Source organism: Protopterus annectens, chromosome 9.part0, assembly GCF_019279795.1.
Source record: "Protopterus annectens isolate FY-2018-M chromosome 9.part0, PAN1.0, whole genome shotgun sequence".
NCBI lineage: Eukaryota > Metazoa > Chordata > Ceratodontiformes > Protopteridae > Protopterus > Protopterus annectens.
This window is the reverse complement of record NC_056743.1, coordinates 1,194,069,414-1,194,086,595: the sequence shown is the minus strand read 5'-3', so window position 1 is coordinate 1,194,086,595 and position 17,182 is coordinate 1,194,069,414. Positions and strand designations below refer to the sequence as shown.

Below are 17,182 nucleotides of genomic sequence, written 5' to 3'. Positions count from 1 at the left end.
GTCTGTGTGTCTGTTGCTGTTTGAAAACGTTCATTTCTTTCAAAGGACATCTTGAGTGTTCTCGTTGTTTTGTATGAAAAATTAGGAGAATGTCCTATGGGTTGAAAATGATTCTGTTGTGATGAAATAATATTCCAATTTTTATGTATTACTTCTTTGATAGAATACATATCCCTGCTAATGGGCACAGAGAAGCTGCAAAATCTATCAGTTTGTGGAACCTCAGCACTGGCTTTAGAAGTGAAGCCATATAACAAGATAGGTTTATGTTTACTGTGTCTGTGTGCTGCAACTTCAGAGAAAACATCATAAATGAGTTGCTTAGGGTAATTTCTGTCAGCAAACAATCTAGATAAAATCATGCTTTCTGTGTTGAAAGTACAGTCGTCACTAATCAGTCTGGATAGCCTAATAAACTGGCCCCTAAGCACTTTCTTTTTCATAAAGAATGGATGCTCGCTATGAAAATCCTAGTAAGTTATTCCTATAAGTTTCTTTTCTGTAGATTTTGGAGGAAAGTGTTCCATTGCTGCTATCCAAAGAAATGATGGTGTCCAGAAAGTTAATCTGTGTACCTTGTCCAGAAACCACAAAGTCTAAGTATGCGATACTGTTAGATAACGATTCAATAAACGTGTTCAATTCTGTTGAATGTCCGCTCCACACAAAAAAAATATCGTCAATGAAACGCTTATAGAGATGCACTTTGTCAAAGTTAGGTGACAGTTTAAGGGTTTCCAGTTCCCATGTGCCTAGTACTAGATTTGCAAAGGCTGGGGCCATTTTCGAACCCATAGCCACTCCTTTAACCTGCTTGTAACATTTGTTGTTGAAATAGAAGTAATTGTTAGTAAGAACTGTCTCCACCTTGGGTAGGTCCGGAGCCCCTGTGCAGGCACCGGCTTCTGAGGGTGTGTTCAGGCCTACAGACTTGCATTTTAAACAGACGTCATCATTTCCATCCAGAAGTTCCAAAACCCTCAGACCTAAAACTCGCACTATGCCTAGAAAACTGACGACCAAACTGCGAGCTCAGGCCCATAAGCCTCAAAAACAAATGCTTAGAATGGCTGAAGACCTAATTACTTTTATTAGGAGAAGCCAGCCTTCCCCCTCTGAGACCTAGAACTGAATTTCTTTCTGATTCTTCTGATCAAGAATCTGATATTTCTGCTCTTTCTGATTACCAGGATTTGCCCTTATCTACTTATGAGAATTCTGATAGAGGATTCCATTCCCTCTGCTTCCCCTCCAGAAGATTTTTTCTTCTGTGAAACCTTGCGTACTCTTTGGGAGCATTTTTGCTGGGAAAGCCAGGATTACTCCGAGTCCAAAAAGAGACTTGGGGAATTCTTACTCCTGCCTCAACACAGGCCTTTAGCTATCCTTCCTGTTCTGGACATTGTAGATGATGCTTTCTTGGAATTTAGCCTTACCCCAAACACTTTACCTCCAGCTCCCAGACAACCTGACAGGTAGTGTAGAGTACTTGACTCTCACAAGTTCCTCTTCAAGAATCCTGCTGCGGATCCAGAGACCATTGCCCAAGGACCAAAAGGCATTAAGGCTACTGCTGCCAAAAATCCTACCCCTTCTGATAGAGATTCTAGAGCCCTAGACAGATAGGGTAAGAAGGTATACACTTCTGCTACTTTGGCCATTAGGGCTTTAAATTGCCAGTTTCATATGTTAAAGTATCAGCAGCATATTATGGGACTACTTAAACAGAAAATGATGTTGATTCCTGACTGTGCTGAACACACAGAATTGCAAGATTTAATGCATTCTGCAGAACAAGTTGGTAAACCATACTTTGCAGTGTGGATTTCACCCTTTAGAAGCATCTTGCAGGGCTGCTGTCACTGTGTCTGTGCTTAGAAGGCATGCTTGGCTTAAGGAACAAAACTTGCCAGATCATGTCAAAGCTAAATTACTGGATGCTCCATTAAACCAAGACCGCCTTTTTGGCAACAAAGCAAAAGTCCTCAAAAGGATGGAGGAAAAACTAAATCTATGCAAACTGTTAAAGATTTCTTACAAGTACAGATTCCCAGATTGCGTCGATATCATATTATCGTACAATGTAAATAGTGAACGCTATTTCATTGTACCAATAATATCGAAACAACAAAATGTCGAACAAACGGATCAGAGAATTTTTTCCTAGAGAAATTTTTCGCTGCTCCGTAAAAAAAACAAAAAAAAAACTTAAACACAAATTTAAGTGGGGGACTTTGTCCCCCCCCCCCACTTAAATATACCAACTCTGAGATCGCACCATAGTGGGGGAAATGGCAAAGTCCCAAAGACGGCAGACCGATATTTTTTCCCTGGGAAAAAATTTGATGATCCGTGACTTTGCTATTTTGCCATTTTTACAGTATTGGATCAACTAAATAGCATTCGCTATTTAGTCCATTCAATAGCGTCATATAGACCCCGCAGATTTAGTAGGCATTGTCCTTCAAAGAACTGGTCCTTTCCAGTTTCTTCCAGGCCTTCTCGGTCCAAACCCAGGAACAGCAGTCCACCTAGGTTGCAGTCTTAGGCTACGCACACACCTAAGCAGTGGGGGGCTCCCACTTCCAATGCAGGGAGTAGTAAGCCACCCCTCTACAGAAAAATGGCACAATGTCTTAACCTTAACCCTTCTAAGCCCTGCTCAACTACCTGCTCCCTTAGGAGGAAAGCTCGCCCTACATGCAATAAACTGGGAACTCATTACCCAGGACAAATGGGTTTTGAACATAGTTTCCCAAGGATACAGATTCCACTTCCTCACACTACCAACCCCAAACAGTCGGCCAGACCTACCCCCAAATCAGTGTGCAGAGGCCCAATAGCAGGTTCGCTCTCTTCTCAGTATCAGGGCTATTCAACCTGTCCCAATAGAACAAAGGGGACAAGGTTTTTATTCAAGACTTTTCCTGGTACCCAGAAAAAACAACTCCTGGCATCCTATCCTTGACCTCTCTATTCTCAACACCTTTTGGGTGATTCCAAAATTCAAAATGCTAACTCTTCAACAACTTCTTCTTATGCTAGCCAAAGATGTCTGGCTGGCAACCTTACACTTAAAGGAAGCTTACCTGCACATCCCAATAAGGGAATCTTGCAGGAAATACCTACGCTTCAGGGCAGGCTCCATGCACCATCAGTTCTCTGCACTTCCCTTTGGCTTATCTACTGCGCCCAGGGTATTCACAAAGTGTCTAGCTCCAGCCATTGCATTTTGCAGGCAGAGAAATATTCAGATTTACCCATACTTGGACGATTGTCTGATTTAGGCAGAAAGCCAGGACTTACTATTACAACATCTGGCATCCGTAAAGGAACTCCTAATCTCACTAGCATCCGTAAAGGAACTTCTAATCTCACTGGGGTACACCATCAACGAAAATAAATCTCACCTGGTACCCTGCCAACAGATTGTATTCCTGGGAGCAAGTTTGAACACAACTTCCCAGATGGCATTCCTCACTCCAGAGAAACAAGTTTATTTGACAACCTACCTCAAACTATTGGCCACAAAACCCCAGCTATCTACAAGGAAAATACTGCAAGCCCTGGGGTTCATGGCCTCTTGCATCGTACTAATTCCATATGCAAGACTGCATATGGGGAAACTCCAGTGGTATCTAAAAAGCCTATGGTGTCAACATTCTCAAGCCCTGGAAACAATGATTTCTGTCACCCCTTGTATGAAGACAGAGTTCCTTTGGTGGGAAGAGGCCTGCTACCACAACAAGGAACTCCCTTTCACTCTGCCCCCTGCCGCCCAAACCCTAACAGACTCATCAGACTATGCATGGGGGGCTCACATGGCAGGGCAGTGCACTGAGGGCAAATGGAACCCGAAACAGATGCACCTGCATATCAAACAAAAATAAATGTTAGCTGTACAGAATGCTCTGACAGCTTTCAAAGACCGTATTCTTCCAGGACAACTATTGGTAAAGACGGACAACGCCACAGTTATGTGGTACATAAACAAGCAGGGGGGAACCCACTTGTACCCTCTCTGCAGACTAGCCATGGCTCTGTGGAACATATCCTTGAGCTACCAAGTACACCTATAAGCTAGATTCCTGCCAGGCAAACTAAATTCACTGGCAGACGACTTGAGCAGAAATCTCATGAACCCACACGAATGGAAACTAGAACCCAACATATTCAACCTCTTGAGGAACAAATGGGGGACTCCAGAGGTAGACTTGTTTGCCTCCCCTCAAAACTACCAATTGGACAAATTCTGCACAAGAACTCCCCACAGTCAAGCTTGGAAAGTGGATGCTCTGTCCTTTACCTGGGAAAGCCTCTCGGTTTATGCCTCTCCTCTCGAAGGTTCTACTGAAGATCAAACAGGACAAGCCAAGGATAACACTGATTGCACCAGACTGGCCACGTCAGCACTGGTGCCCCCTCTTGCACAGTATGAGTGCTGCAACCATGGCACCTGCCTCAGACCCCTTCCCTTCTGTAGTAGCAGGCGGGCCAGATTCTGCGCCCTCCGCTTCAAACCCTGAACCTTGCAGCTTGGCTAATTCCTTGAGCTCTCCTCTAGCATCTCTCAATAAGCAGGTGCTGGATGTCATTCTGGATATTACTAGAAAATCCTATGCTGAAAAGTGGAAAAGATACTGTTCCTGGAGCCAGGCTCAGGGGCTGGGCATAGCGGTGCTCAGCTTACCTCTTATTCTACAGTACTCAACAGAAATGCTCCACAATGGCCTATCCTTCTCGTCAATTAAAATTCATGCCTCTGCCATTTCAGCACATTATAATACTGAGTCCACCCCTCTTCTCACCTCCTGCTAAAACAATTCCTTACAGGGACCAAACATTTATGACCCCCCGCAGGAGAGCTCCCACTCCAGCCTGGGAACTTAACTTTGTATTGGAAAAGCTCACCCCCCCCGAGTCGGTTTCAACAGCAGAGTTGAAATTCCTTTCTTGGAAAAGATAAGATTGGAGTTCTCACTAAAAATTTTCAAGAGATACTTGTGCATCCCTTCACTCCCAGTCCTTTGGTTCATAGTTATTTTGAAAAGCAAACAAAAAAAGTGCAATAGGGATTCGTGGATCCTGGTTACTTCTCACTGGCCAAAGCTAATGGACCAATGCTGTTTATACTAGCTCTGTGATTGCACAGTCACAGGGAATGGAAATCACTCTGAATTCAAAGTAAGGCAGGCCCAGACCACTTAATCAATCAGTGGTTTTAGCCTCCCCTCCTTCAACCGACGACGACTTAGACGAATGTTGAGTTGAAAGAGTTTTTTGAGTTTTGCTTCAATAAAAAAGGAAAGCTCAAAACCCGCATTTATCATTAAAATCGCGAAAAGGACGAAGGAAAAGACTCACACCTTCATGCCCAAGGGTGGTCGGCTGAAATCATCGTTAGGTCTATCACGAGGCTGAAACAGAGTCCTTGGTTCTTACTTCTGATATTATTACTCCCGAGGGCCGAGGAGAGGTTCCGCTGAGTCAAGCTGAGAAATCCCTACCGAAGCAAAAGCAAGAATTGTTGTCAACCATCCCTTTGGACATTTTCACTCACTGGGGCATTAGGGCAGCTAGGCTGTGTCTATTGGCCTTGTGGCTAAAGCATAGGGCTCAAAGGCTTTAGGCTAACCTATCTCTCTTTACAAAATCCCTATTTCATAGATTCTCAGCCTTGCTGAGGACCTTTATAGGGGGTTCCCAACCTCACCTAGACAGGGCCTCTCAACCTCCTCCTCTGACAAAAGCCTGGGACTGAACCTCCATACAAGACTACGGACCTTTTACACTTGCCACAGCATAGGCCTTTAGCTACCACCTGTGCTCTGCCCCTGATTCTCTCTCACCGGCCTGCCCCTAAACTCAGTGATTACGAATTATTAAGGGTGGGTTTCACTTGTAAAGCCCATGCTGCAGACCCAGAAACTATTTCTCTGGGCCAAAAGGTGTTGCAGCTGCCTCTCTGCCCCCTACTGTTAGATCAGCTGAATAAAAAGCTATCTTCCTGAAACCTTGAGGCTTCATTTAGATCAGCTATGACTGGAGCAGTAATTCGTAGGCATGCCTGGTTCAATGGAGAAACAAAGTTTATTTGGCTCCCCGCACAGAGATTTTTTTAAAGTGGAACTCCAGAGACAGAGGGGGGCAGGAATAGGAGGCAGAGAGCAAGAGGCAGATTTCTGGGGATGGGTGCTGGCAGGATGGCAACCCTGCCAGGGCAGACACACATTCTTGAGCTCTGATTCCCACCAGCCAACAATCAACACCTACCTTTGGAGAAAGTTGGCTTTATTCTAAAAAAATGCATTGCATTTAAAAGACAAATGGACACAATTTACTTCAGATGAAAAATAGAAGGGTACCATCTCTATGGCCTATTCTCACTTTTGTCCTGCACAAACAACACTCTCATTGTGCTGCATAAAAAAATGCTGAATTCTCAGCATTGCCCTTGGCTTATCTACTGCTTCTCAGAGTATTCACGAAAAATGCCTGGTATCAGTATTGCACATTGCAGGTTTAATTAAATCTCAAACCCATACCCCAAAGGATAACATTTTTTTGTGCGGATCTACAAGACAAACTCAACTTCCTGCAAGGAAAGTCCTACCAATCATTCCATGCCTGAAAAGGAAATGGTGGGCTCAGGCCTGCCAGACCGACAGAGGGTTGCCTTCAACAAACCACAACCAAGGCAGACCATCACCACGGACGCCTCTGACCTAGGATGGGAGCACACATGGAAGACAAGTGTATCCAAGGATAAACCTAAAGGAGATGCTGGCAGTGAAGCATGCAATCGACATTCAAACCACATCTGATAAGGACAGACAATACACAGTCGGTACATAAACAAACAGGGAGGCACGCGACCTCTACCCTATGCCGGATGGCAATGAATCTGTGGCACCTAGGCCTGAATCTCAACATCCAACTGCAGGCCAAATTGCATTCAGGAAAAGAGAATTCACTAGCAGACAGCAAGCAGAACTGGTGGACTCCTCTCTTTCAGCTGGACAAGACCCTGCATCCAAACTTGAAAACACTGCAGCTAACTGCCTAAACCAAACTGTTTTATCTCAGAGGGTCAAGGGAGATTCCTCATTTGGAGTGCATCGTACAAATGTCACACTGGCAAACCTAGCACACATCCTAGAATACTTAGCAGAACTATTCCACAATGGCCTGTCCTATTCTTCCATTAAGATTCATGCTTCAACAATTTCAGCAGAGTACAACATAAAATTAACACTACCCACCTTTGAACCAGCAGCATCATTTTCACCAGGATAGAGTTTCTCTGAGAACCAATCCTACTTTCATGCCAAAGGTGGTATCCAGGTATCCTTTGAATTTCATGGAAAGACAACTCCTGAAAATATCAGAATTTTCAACATTTATCCAAATTTGCCTTTATACCCTGTGCTCTGACGTCGGGAAAGTGCGACATCAGCCGAGGCCAGACCCAGACTTTGGAATCCGGCCGACGAAGGGCTGCCTGTTCCCCTCCATCCTTAGTGGTAGGATGTCTAATATTAGATGAATGAGATACTTGGCTAGAGGTTCTCAAATCTAACTTTTATTAAGCTCTTTCATATAGAGTTAGACTACCAACAAGAAAATGTGACTAGTTTTTTGGTAAATGGTGCAAGGACCTTTTCAGCCTCAACCCAGTCATAAGGCACATGTAGTCATATTATTTCTTAAAATTGATAGAGGAAGCATCATATATGACATAAGACAAAAAATACAAAATTAAAATAAATTTAGAAGTACAAGCTCTGAATGTCATTAGAGGTACAAAGATGCTTAACTAGTACATTGAGTGGTAATGTCAGATGATGACAACATTGTTATGCGAGAGCAAGCAAGAAGAGTAATGAGAAGGCTGATAGCAGCCCTTTACCTTATTTTTATGGTTAAGAAAGATATGCATATGTTTTGGAAGAGTAGCAATGATGCGTCTAAACAAAGTAATTTTGCAGTAGTTTTGTTTTGAATGAGTTGTTTGATTGTTCCTAATAAGTGGCTGAGGTGATTTTTTGTGGCAGGTGATGAGGTGGTCATTTGAGATTAAACTTTGTATTCCAGAGATGAAGAATAATGTGGTCTAAGTGTACTCATTTTGTAATACTGTAAATCTTTCAAAAGTAAGTATACCTTGTCAAACAGTTCTTGAATAAGGGAAAGTTTGAATTTTCCTGTTACACTGCTAGTGCAGCCCCTTGTGGAACCTGTTGCCTTGACCACAGGCTGTTTTATAATGAGGAATGTGCACATTTGTGAAACCAACGTTTGCCGATACCTTGTGCACTTCTACTGGGGAAAGAAAATGGGAAGCTGGAAGTAGCTAATGGCAGGCCTATCTTAAAAGGTGATTACCAATTTTGTGACATCTTTTTCATGCCATGGCTGTTGCTAACAGTTTTGGGCTAGTATATTTTGCAGGGATGGAGAATTGTACTTTCAACCTTAGTAGAAGGAACTTTGAACCCATGTGGCTTCTGGGGTGAAATAATAGGTTGATTGTTCTGGAATGAGGAGTCTGTGCATTCCAGTTTCTTGCAAGGTTGTGAAATATGTATGGTGCTCTGCTGTACTGGTTTTGCAGTGTCTGCTTTTTGGTTTGGAGGTGAACCCTGTAGTTGATTAGTCTGCTGATGCATGAGGATATTTGCTTATGCGTCTCATACTCTTTTGCTTCTCATCAGATTCAATAATAACTATATGCAAGGATCACTCGGCATCCTTTTAGCCAAATAGTTGCAGAAACCTGTGTCTGCATGTTACGACATGGCACCTCCATCTCTGTTGCTGTTTACTGGTTAGGTGATGGAAGTAGATGCTGTTGAGCCGGCAGATTAACTTGTCTTTGGAAATAGGACCATGCATACTGCTGAAGGGGAGACCATGCAACTATACAAATAATGTCATTGTTCTTAAGCATCTCTTCCCTTGTAGTGCTTAAGGGGAATTAGTCTGAAATGGGATATCTTTGTTATTGAACTTGAATGTGTGTTGGTCTTAAGTGATTGCTAAAATATGCAACCAAGTTGCATTTTAATATATATTTTTTTCTATTTCATTTTCTCCTGTCCTTTGCAGCAATTTGACCACCATTGTCCTTGGGTGAATAACTGTATCGGGAGACGGAATTACAGATATTTTTTTCTATTTCTTCTTTCCCTGACAACACACATCATTGGAGTATTTGGATTTGGGTTGCTGTATGTCCTGAAGCATATGGATGAGCTGTCCAGTGTCCACACAGCTGTCACGTATCCTTACATATTTCAACAGTGTGGTTCTACATCTTCCTTCACTTTTATCTAAATCTGTTTTCAGTTGAATTTGGAACAAAATTGTATGGTATTTTCATGTTTGCTTTTACTATAGTATAATTGTATACAAAATATTACAAAAAAAATGCAAGAACTATATCATTTGTAGCAAGAGGTAAGTGTGTGAAAGATTAAGATCACAGATTAAATGCCCATTTTACCACATTGTGCTATTGCATCTAACAGCTGAGTAACAGAGTCTACAATTAGTCAATGAGCTCCATAGTGCACTGTAGTGGAATTTTGTGTCGGACCAGTCACACTGCGTAAGCAGTTCATTTGTCATTAAATTTTTATTAATGTACACTTGTGTCTGATTTGTTTGCTTCTCCCTGTCTAAAGTGTCTTATTGTCTCCAGAGTAGATGTTAGTTTCTTTGCCATGTATACCCCATTTTTTCCCCAAAAATACTGATTTAACACTATTAAAGTATAGACCGTAAAGTCAAGTCTTATATAAACCACAGTGGAGACAGTAACTATAGACTTGTTTATTCTGATGAATTTTTATGTTCACAATGTAGGCAAAGTATTATAGAGACATAGATGATTTGTTCATATGTAAAGGAACAGCTGATGAATTTGATACATTTTTTGAGAAAATTACGATATTTGGTATGAGATTTTCTAGATTGGTTAATAGATGTAAAATGTGCTTCTTTGAATTTGGAGTTATGAGTGTAAATAAAATTAATACAAAATTACATAAAGGGTGCTGTTGTGCATACATTCTTTTTAATGGAAATAGTTGTCACCAAAATCACTTATTGAAAGTTGTACCATTAGGTGAGTTATGTGCCAAGATAGCATGCACTAAGTGGAAAGATTTTATTAGCAAAGCAAGTGATTTAATGCAGTTATTTTTTAGAGAGAATTTATTCTATTGATGTAGTTAGACGTTTGTTTTTTAAGCTTGTGAGAGGAGTAAAACAGCGTACTGCTATCTCAGAATGTGATTATTGAATGTAAGGTAAGAAGAAAAGTAGTGCCACCTGGTGAGTGAACATTGTCTCTAGGTGATTGCCAGTGGCTGATGTGACAGCCCAACCCCATGTACAAAAATAGGGAATATGGATGGATGGAAGAATAGTGACAAAAATATTTATTTTTTTCACAGACTGTATTGTATTTACAAAAATAGTAGAGGTGATAGGAACTATTGAAATATTTTGGGAGAAGATGAGCATCTGAGATGGAAAATTTAAGATTTAAAGGTTCCATTTAAAAAAAAAAAAAAAGGATGGGAATATTCAGGGCAATGGTAGTTCACAGCCATTGTAGAAGAATTCAAGTTATTAATTGATAGAATGGGATTACAAGGAACTTTTCCTTGTGGTAATAGTAATGTATGTAAATGTGTAGTAAGAGAAATTAAATGTGTTAATGGTAGCAAGTTTCAGTACAGTGGATGTTACACTTGTAATTCTACAGGGGTTCTTTATGTTATTAGTTATGTTTGTCGATTAAGTAGTATTAGACAAAAATGAACCTAAAATGAGATTAAGTAGACATAGTAATGACATAATAGGTTTGATATAATACAAATTAATATAAATTAAAATACAACATTAGGAGAATGTAAACATAATTAAGGTACATGTACTTCTTTCTATAAGTAGCTTCCAGTATGAGATATGATAGTCCAATTGAAAATATTTTGAAACGATAAGGAATAGATTCTTAAATTTCAAACTTTAAACTGTATGGGTTAAATAATTATGTTGGATGAAGTGCTTTACATAATATTTGATATTTTTTGCTGTTAGAGCTTTTAAATTTATATTTTTATTTTCACTGTTTTGTTAATGTTTGTAAAATTGCTATTTGTTTAATATTAGTCACGTGATTAAAGGTTTGTATATAAGGAATAGTCTAAGCATACTCGTGCCAGTGTACAAGAACAAAGGGGACATCCACAACTGTGGACAGTACAGAGGCATCAAACTCCTACCACATTGCATGAAAGTTCTAGAGAGGGTGATAAATGGATACACAGAATAGTAGAATGTAAGATGGGAGATGAACAGTTCGGATTCAGATCAAGATGCAGCACAATTGACCCGATGTTTGCATTGAGACAGATACTTGAGAAGAAACTAGAGAAGAGGAGAGAGTCAAACTGGGCTTTCCTAGACTTGGAGAAAGCATATGACAAGGTCCCAAGAAAGCTGATCTGGGCAGTACTGCGGTGGTTTGAAGTCCCAGAAACATTGGTAGAATTAGTACAGGCTATGTACAAGGACCCAGTGACTCAAGTACGAACAGTGTTTGGCCTCACTGAGGGGTTCCCAGTGGGAGTGGGTGTACACCAGGGTTCAGCTCTGAGCCCACTGCTGTTCACACTGGTAATGGACTTACATCAACAAACAGGTTGGAGGGGTCAGAGCAACAAAGCTGCTGTATGCAGACAATGTGACAGTACAGGCAGACTCTGATCTAGAACTTCAGCAAAGGATAGGAGAATGGAATGCAAATCTGAAGGCACATGGGATGAAACTAAGCACAGATAAGACAGTGGTAATGGCAGCAGATTGGGGAAATCAGAAGAAGCTGAGAATAGAGATAGATGGGAAGATAGTGGAACAGGTAAACAGCTTCAGGTATCTGGGAGGGGTGGTTGAGGAGAAGGGTAGTCTGAATGAAGAGGTCAAAGCTAGAATCAGAGGGGCTGCAGCCAACTGGCATAGAGTATCAGGTGTAGTATATGACAGAAGAATGCCAAAGAAGCTGAAAAGCAAGGTGTACAAGACAGTGGTGTGACCAGTACTACTGTATGGTACAGAAACCTGGGCAGTAAAGGCAGAACTGTTGAAGCTAGAGATGATGGAAATTAAGTGCCTGAGAAAGGTGGTAGGATGCACACTGCGGGACAGGCGAAGAAATGAGGACATAAGAGCAGAAGCCAAAGTAGCTCCAATTACAGAAAAGATCAAAGAAAACAGATTACAATGGTTTGGGCATGTGTAGAAAAGCAGAAGACAATCTGGTGAGGGAGATTTGGGACAGACAGGAAAGAAGGTAAGAGGAAGCGAGGACGTCCAGCAAAGAGGTGGATGGATTGTGTGAAAGAAGATCTGCGACAGTCAGGCATGAGTGTTGAAGAAGACAGGAGAGTGGCACTAAATCGAGAGAGTTGGTGACAGTTAATACGATACCCCGACCCCATGTAAATGGGAAAAACGGGATGATGATGATATAAGGAATAGTCTTTGTGATTTTTAGCTTTTAAGTCTTAAAAGGTGTGTTGCAGAGGCACTAGACATCTGGAATTTGGAAGAGAATTGTATGGTATTTTGGTGTCTGTCTTGGAGCTGAATTGAGCAGCTCTTCAGGGCCAAACTGTACTAGAGTACTTGGAATCCAGAAAGATATTTTATTATTTGAATTTTTTTTGTGTAGTTTTTCTTAGTGGTATACATGCACTCAGGGTCAAATCTGACTGTGTAAATTAATGATGTAAATGCAGATATGCATTTATTGCATTTGTTTACTTGTTTTTCAGGAACTACATCTACCTTATGTAGATTGAGGCCTCAATCCCCTCAATTTGGAAAATATCCTATGTTATTCCACTCCACAAAGGAGGTTCATCCACAGAACTATCCAACTATAGACCTATAGAGCCATATACTATCACCACTTGCCAAAATTAAAGAAAAAAGCATGCACACAACAACTAATAATACTATCTAACCCAAAAAAAACTACTCTCACAGACTCAACATGGATTCAGGACCCCATCATAGTACAAACTACTCCCTCCTTTACTGAAAACAAACATTAAAACAACCAGAAAAAAAAAAAATCCCCTCCGCCTTCCTGGACCTATCGAAAAAGCCTTTGTGGTAAACCATCACTTTAAATATACTTTTTAAAAAAAAACCCTGATACTGATACCCTTGACTGGTTTCAAGCTTACCTCAAACCTCAGTGGGAGACAACAATGGCAAATGCAGCTCTAAGCTCTCTAACCCTACTACCCATAGGCTGGAGTATTCCATAGTAGGATAGACCTCTCCTCTTTTTTTCATCTCTCACCATCCATCCAAACAGTTTCAGCTTTCACAGTATGGTATGCAGTCTATATGATGACTATATGATAATATAATATTGCAAATCTAATACCAACATCTACCCCAACATAGACCAACACCAAAAACTTGCCACCAAATCTAAAACATCTCCTGATCTTAACTCTTACATCCTCAAGTACCCAACCAATAGATTCCCACTGAAAACAACTATAAAATCACTAAAAAAAAATCCTATAAAAATCCAATAATAGGCCCAATATCCCCCAGACACCTTTACAAAGCAATTAGGAGTATAATATCACATTCAACCAGATTATTTATACAGCCATTAACAAGAACTAAGTCAGTCAATAAGAAACTTGGGAGTCTATATACTTTTATGCTTGAATGCCCTTACTACCTCTCAAAGCCTACCTCCTACTACCCTACTATATGCCTCCTGTCCTCACCACTGATCTGTCTCTGATCTCCTCTCCTCCCTCATCCCAATCCATCTCATCCTGCCAGGCTCCAACATGCCCACTTTACTAGCCTACCCTACAGAACACATACTACTGTACTAACCTGAAAAGATAGAATTCCCATACTCACCAGTCCCAACTCATTCTCTCAAAATCCCCCACAAAACAAAAAATACCTTACCACCACTGAGAAATAATGGAACTCTCTCCTAAAAAAGACGCCTGCTCCAAACTCAAACCCAAAAAACTCAACAACTGGTGGTGGCACTCTAACAACAACACATTAACACCACTGGTGGTGAATCCAACTCTCTAAACACCACCAGTAAAAATGGTAACTCACATTCCAAATAGTCTATAGTCTAAGTCAAATAGTCTAAAAACTCCACTTCAAGTCACACTGCCCAAGTCCTTGTGCAAACTCACTTAAACTAAACATAACATTAACTTAAAGATAAGTTTGTAAAAATAAATGATAAAATATGTATATAAATATCTACTATATTGTAATATATAAATATGTATATGTCCTTAATGTGCCTACCGTCTTACTGTTAATATAATATTAATGTTACATTTGTAGTAATCTCAGAAATAGTAATGGCAGTCTTGTACTTGTATGTAAATAGCCTATGTTTTGTATGTAACTTTTACCTAATTTCTCCTGTAACTCACTTATCTTAAATTTCTGCCTTCCGCTCGAAAAACTGATGTAAACATGTAAAATAAAAATTATATAATGGCAAAATAAAATAAATAAATAATAATACCTTATGAAAACTTATGGACTTTTGAAATAGACACTGGATTTTATTTTTATTGAGTACTGATTTCTTATTTTTTTCTTAGGTGTGACTGCTTGTAAACATGAGTTAGTGTTCCACTGTGAAGTCAAAGGTGCTTTCAGGCTTCTCTATGTGGAAGGTCAGCCATTTGGTAAAGCTGTACTGGTTGATAGAAGCTACCCCCTTTTTGCACATTGTGTTGCCGTAACTGGTGATAGAACCTTCCTGATGTTCTTCGTGTTTCACTGTTGCAGTCATCACACTTGGGTTATCTGCCTGCAGGTAGCCCTCAGTTGGCCCGAATACCAGAGTCTTAGTATTTCTGCGACGGATGCTGTAGTTTCTTCCATGACGTCAGGTCATCAGGTGTATAAAAACAACCAGCCAACGCCATTACATCAGTCTTTCTTGCCGAGGAGGAGCCTGAAGCAGAAGCAGTTTGTAAGTGCCGGTCGGCTGCTACTTGAAATTTTCATTTTTCGAGTTGATAATCCTGAAGTCTTCTAAAGCTAAGTACCCTGTTGGGGATCCTTTTTTCTTGCTCTAACTGATGTCAGAAAAAGTTAACAATTGTCTTGCCTGTGGAAAGCAAATGCCTCACAGAGATTTTCAGTCTTATTGCGTCACCTGTTTAGGCCCAGACCATGACATCCCTCGCTGTCGGTTTTGTGCCGTTTAACACCCAAACCATTCGTTGTTGGGCTGTTTTTGTTGCTAAATTCTTTCGCTGTCTATCTCCGTATTCCGAAATGGCTTCGGTAAGCCATCCAACTACCGATCTTCCAAAATAAGTAAGGATAAAGACAGAGACAGACCGCATAGGTCCAAAACTGCCGAAGACGCTTCCATTAAGCTAGTTGCCAGTACTCAGTGAGGTGCCTTTGCAGCCCCTGATGCCTGCTTCTGTGGATTTGCAGGCCTCTGCTGCGACCCATTCGGAGTCCGGTATGCCGCAAGATGCTTTTTTGACGATGGAACCTGCGGATGTCTCTACCTTGGATGGGTCCGGAGCCGCTGTGCAGGCACCGGCTTCTGAGGGTATTTTCCAACCTACTGATGTTCGAATCAAACAGACTCCTTTTGTAGCCAAAACTACCAAACTTCTTAGGCCCAGAGTATGCACTACACCTAGAAAACCGACCAAAGTGCATACTTGGGGCCACAAAAAAAAAATGCTTAGAATGGCTGAAGACCTTATAACACTAATTAGGAGAAGCCAGCCTTCCCCTGCTAAGAGACAAAGAATTCAGTTGCCTTCAGATTCTACAGACTAGGAGTCCGATGACTCTGATCTTTCTGGTTATCTGGACATGCCTTTATCAGCCTATGAGGATTCAGATGCAGAGGAATCCATTCCCTCTGCCTCCCTTCCAGAGGATTTCTCTTTTGGTGAAACTTTGCAGACTTTGAGAGCATTTCCATTGGGAATGCCAAGACTATCCTCAGTCCAAAGAGAGAGACAGAGAACCAACACAGGCCTTTAGCTGTTCCTCCTGTCCTAGATGTTGTGGATGATGTTTTCTTGGAATCCAGTCTTACTCCAGACACCTTACCTCTGGCCCCTAGGAAACCTGACAGGTACTACCGAGTACCCGATTCCCACAAGTTTCTTTTCAAGAATCCTACTGCTGATCCAGCGATCATTTCCCAGGGACCTAAAGGTATTAAGGCTACTACAGCCAAAAATCCTACCCCTTCGGACAGGGATTCCAGAGCTTTAGACAGATGGGTTAAGAAGGTATATACCTGTGCAACTCTTGCTATCAGGGCATTGAATTGCCAGTTTCACATGCTGAAGTACCAGCAACATATTATGGATCTCATTAAAAAAAAATGGCAATATTTCCAGATTGTGCAGAAAAAGATTTGCAAGAGCTTATACATTCTGCAAACCAATTTAATAAGCATACTTTACAGTGTGATTTTGATGCCCTAGAAGCATCGTGCAGGACTGCAGTCACTGGCTCTGTACTGAGAAGATGTGCTTGGCTGAAGAAGCAGACCTTGCCAGATCATGTCAAATCCAGATTGCTAGATGCTCATTTAAATAAGGGCGTTTTGTTTGGCACCAAAGCAGAAGAAGTTATTAAAAAGATGGAAGAAAAAGCTAAATCTATGCAAACTGTTCAAGAATTCTTACAAGTGCAACCACCTCGATTCAGTAGGCATTGCCCTTCAAAACACTGGTCCTTTCCAGCCCCCTCCAGGCCTTCCCAAACAAGACCCAGGGGAAACAGACCTCCCAGACTACAGACTCCGGGTATGCAAAAAAATGATGTCCATTACTCAGGACTGATGAGTCTTCAACAATATATCCCAGGGGTACAAATTTTTTCCATTCACTGCCAAATCCAAGCAAGTTTCCAGACCTTCATCCAAACCAGTGGGCAGAGGCTCAAAACCAAGTTATTTCCCTGCTCCACATCAGAGCTATTCAGCCAGTTCCAGTAGAACAAAGGGTCAGGGTTTCTACTCCAGACTATTCCTGGTACCCAGGAAAGCGGGCTGTTGGCACCCAATCCTGCATCTTTCAATTCTCAACACCTTCCTGGTGGTCCC

General features: G+C 41.2%; 1 protein-coding gene across 1 annotated transcript in view; it reads left to right on the top strand.

Moving 5' to 3' along the window:
- ZDHHC5 (zinc finger DHHC-type palmitoyltransferase 5) overlaps nt 1-17,182 on the top strand; it is a 1,362,456-nt gene that overhangs the window by 347,420 nt on the left and 997,854 nt on the right. Inside the window, 2 exon segments of the mRNA XM_044084108.1 lie at nt 9,109-9,281; nt 14,446-14,481. Of these exon segments, the coding sequence (XP_043940043.1) occupies nt 9,109-9,281; nt 14,446-14,481 (209 nt within the window).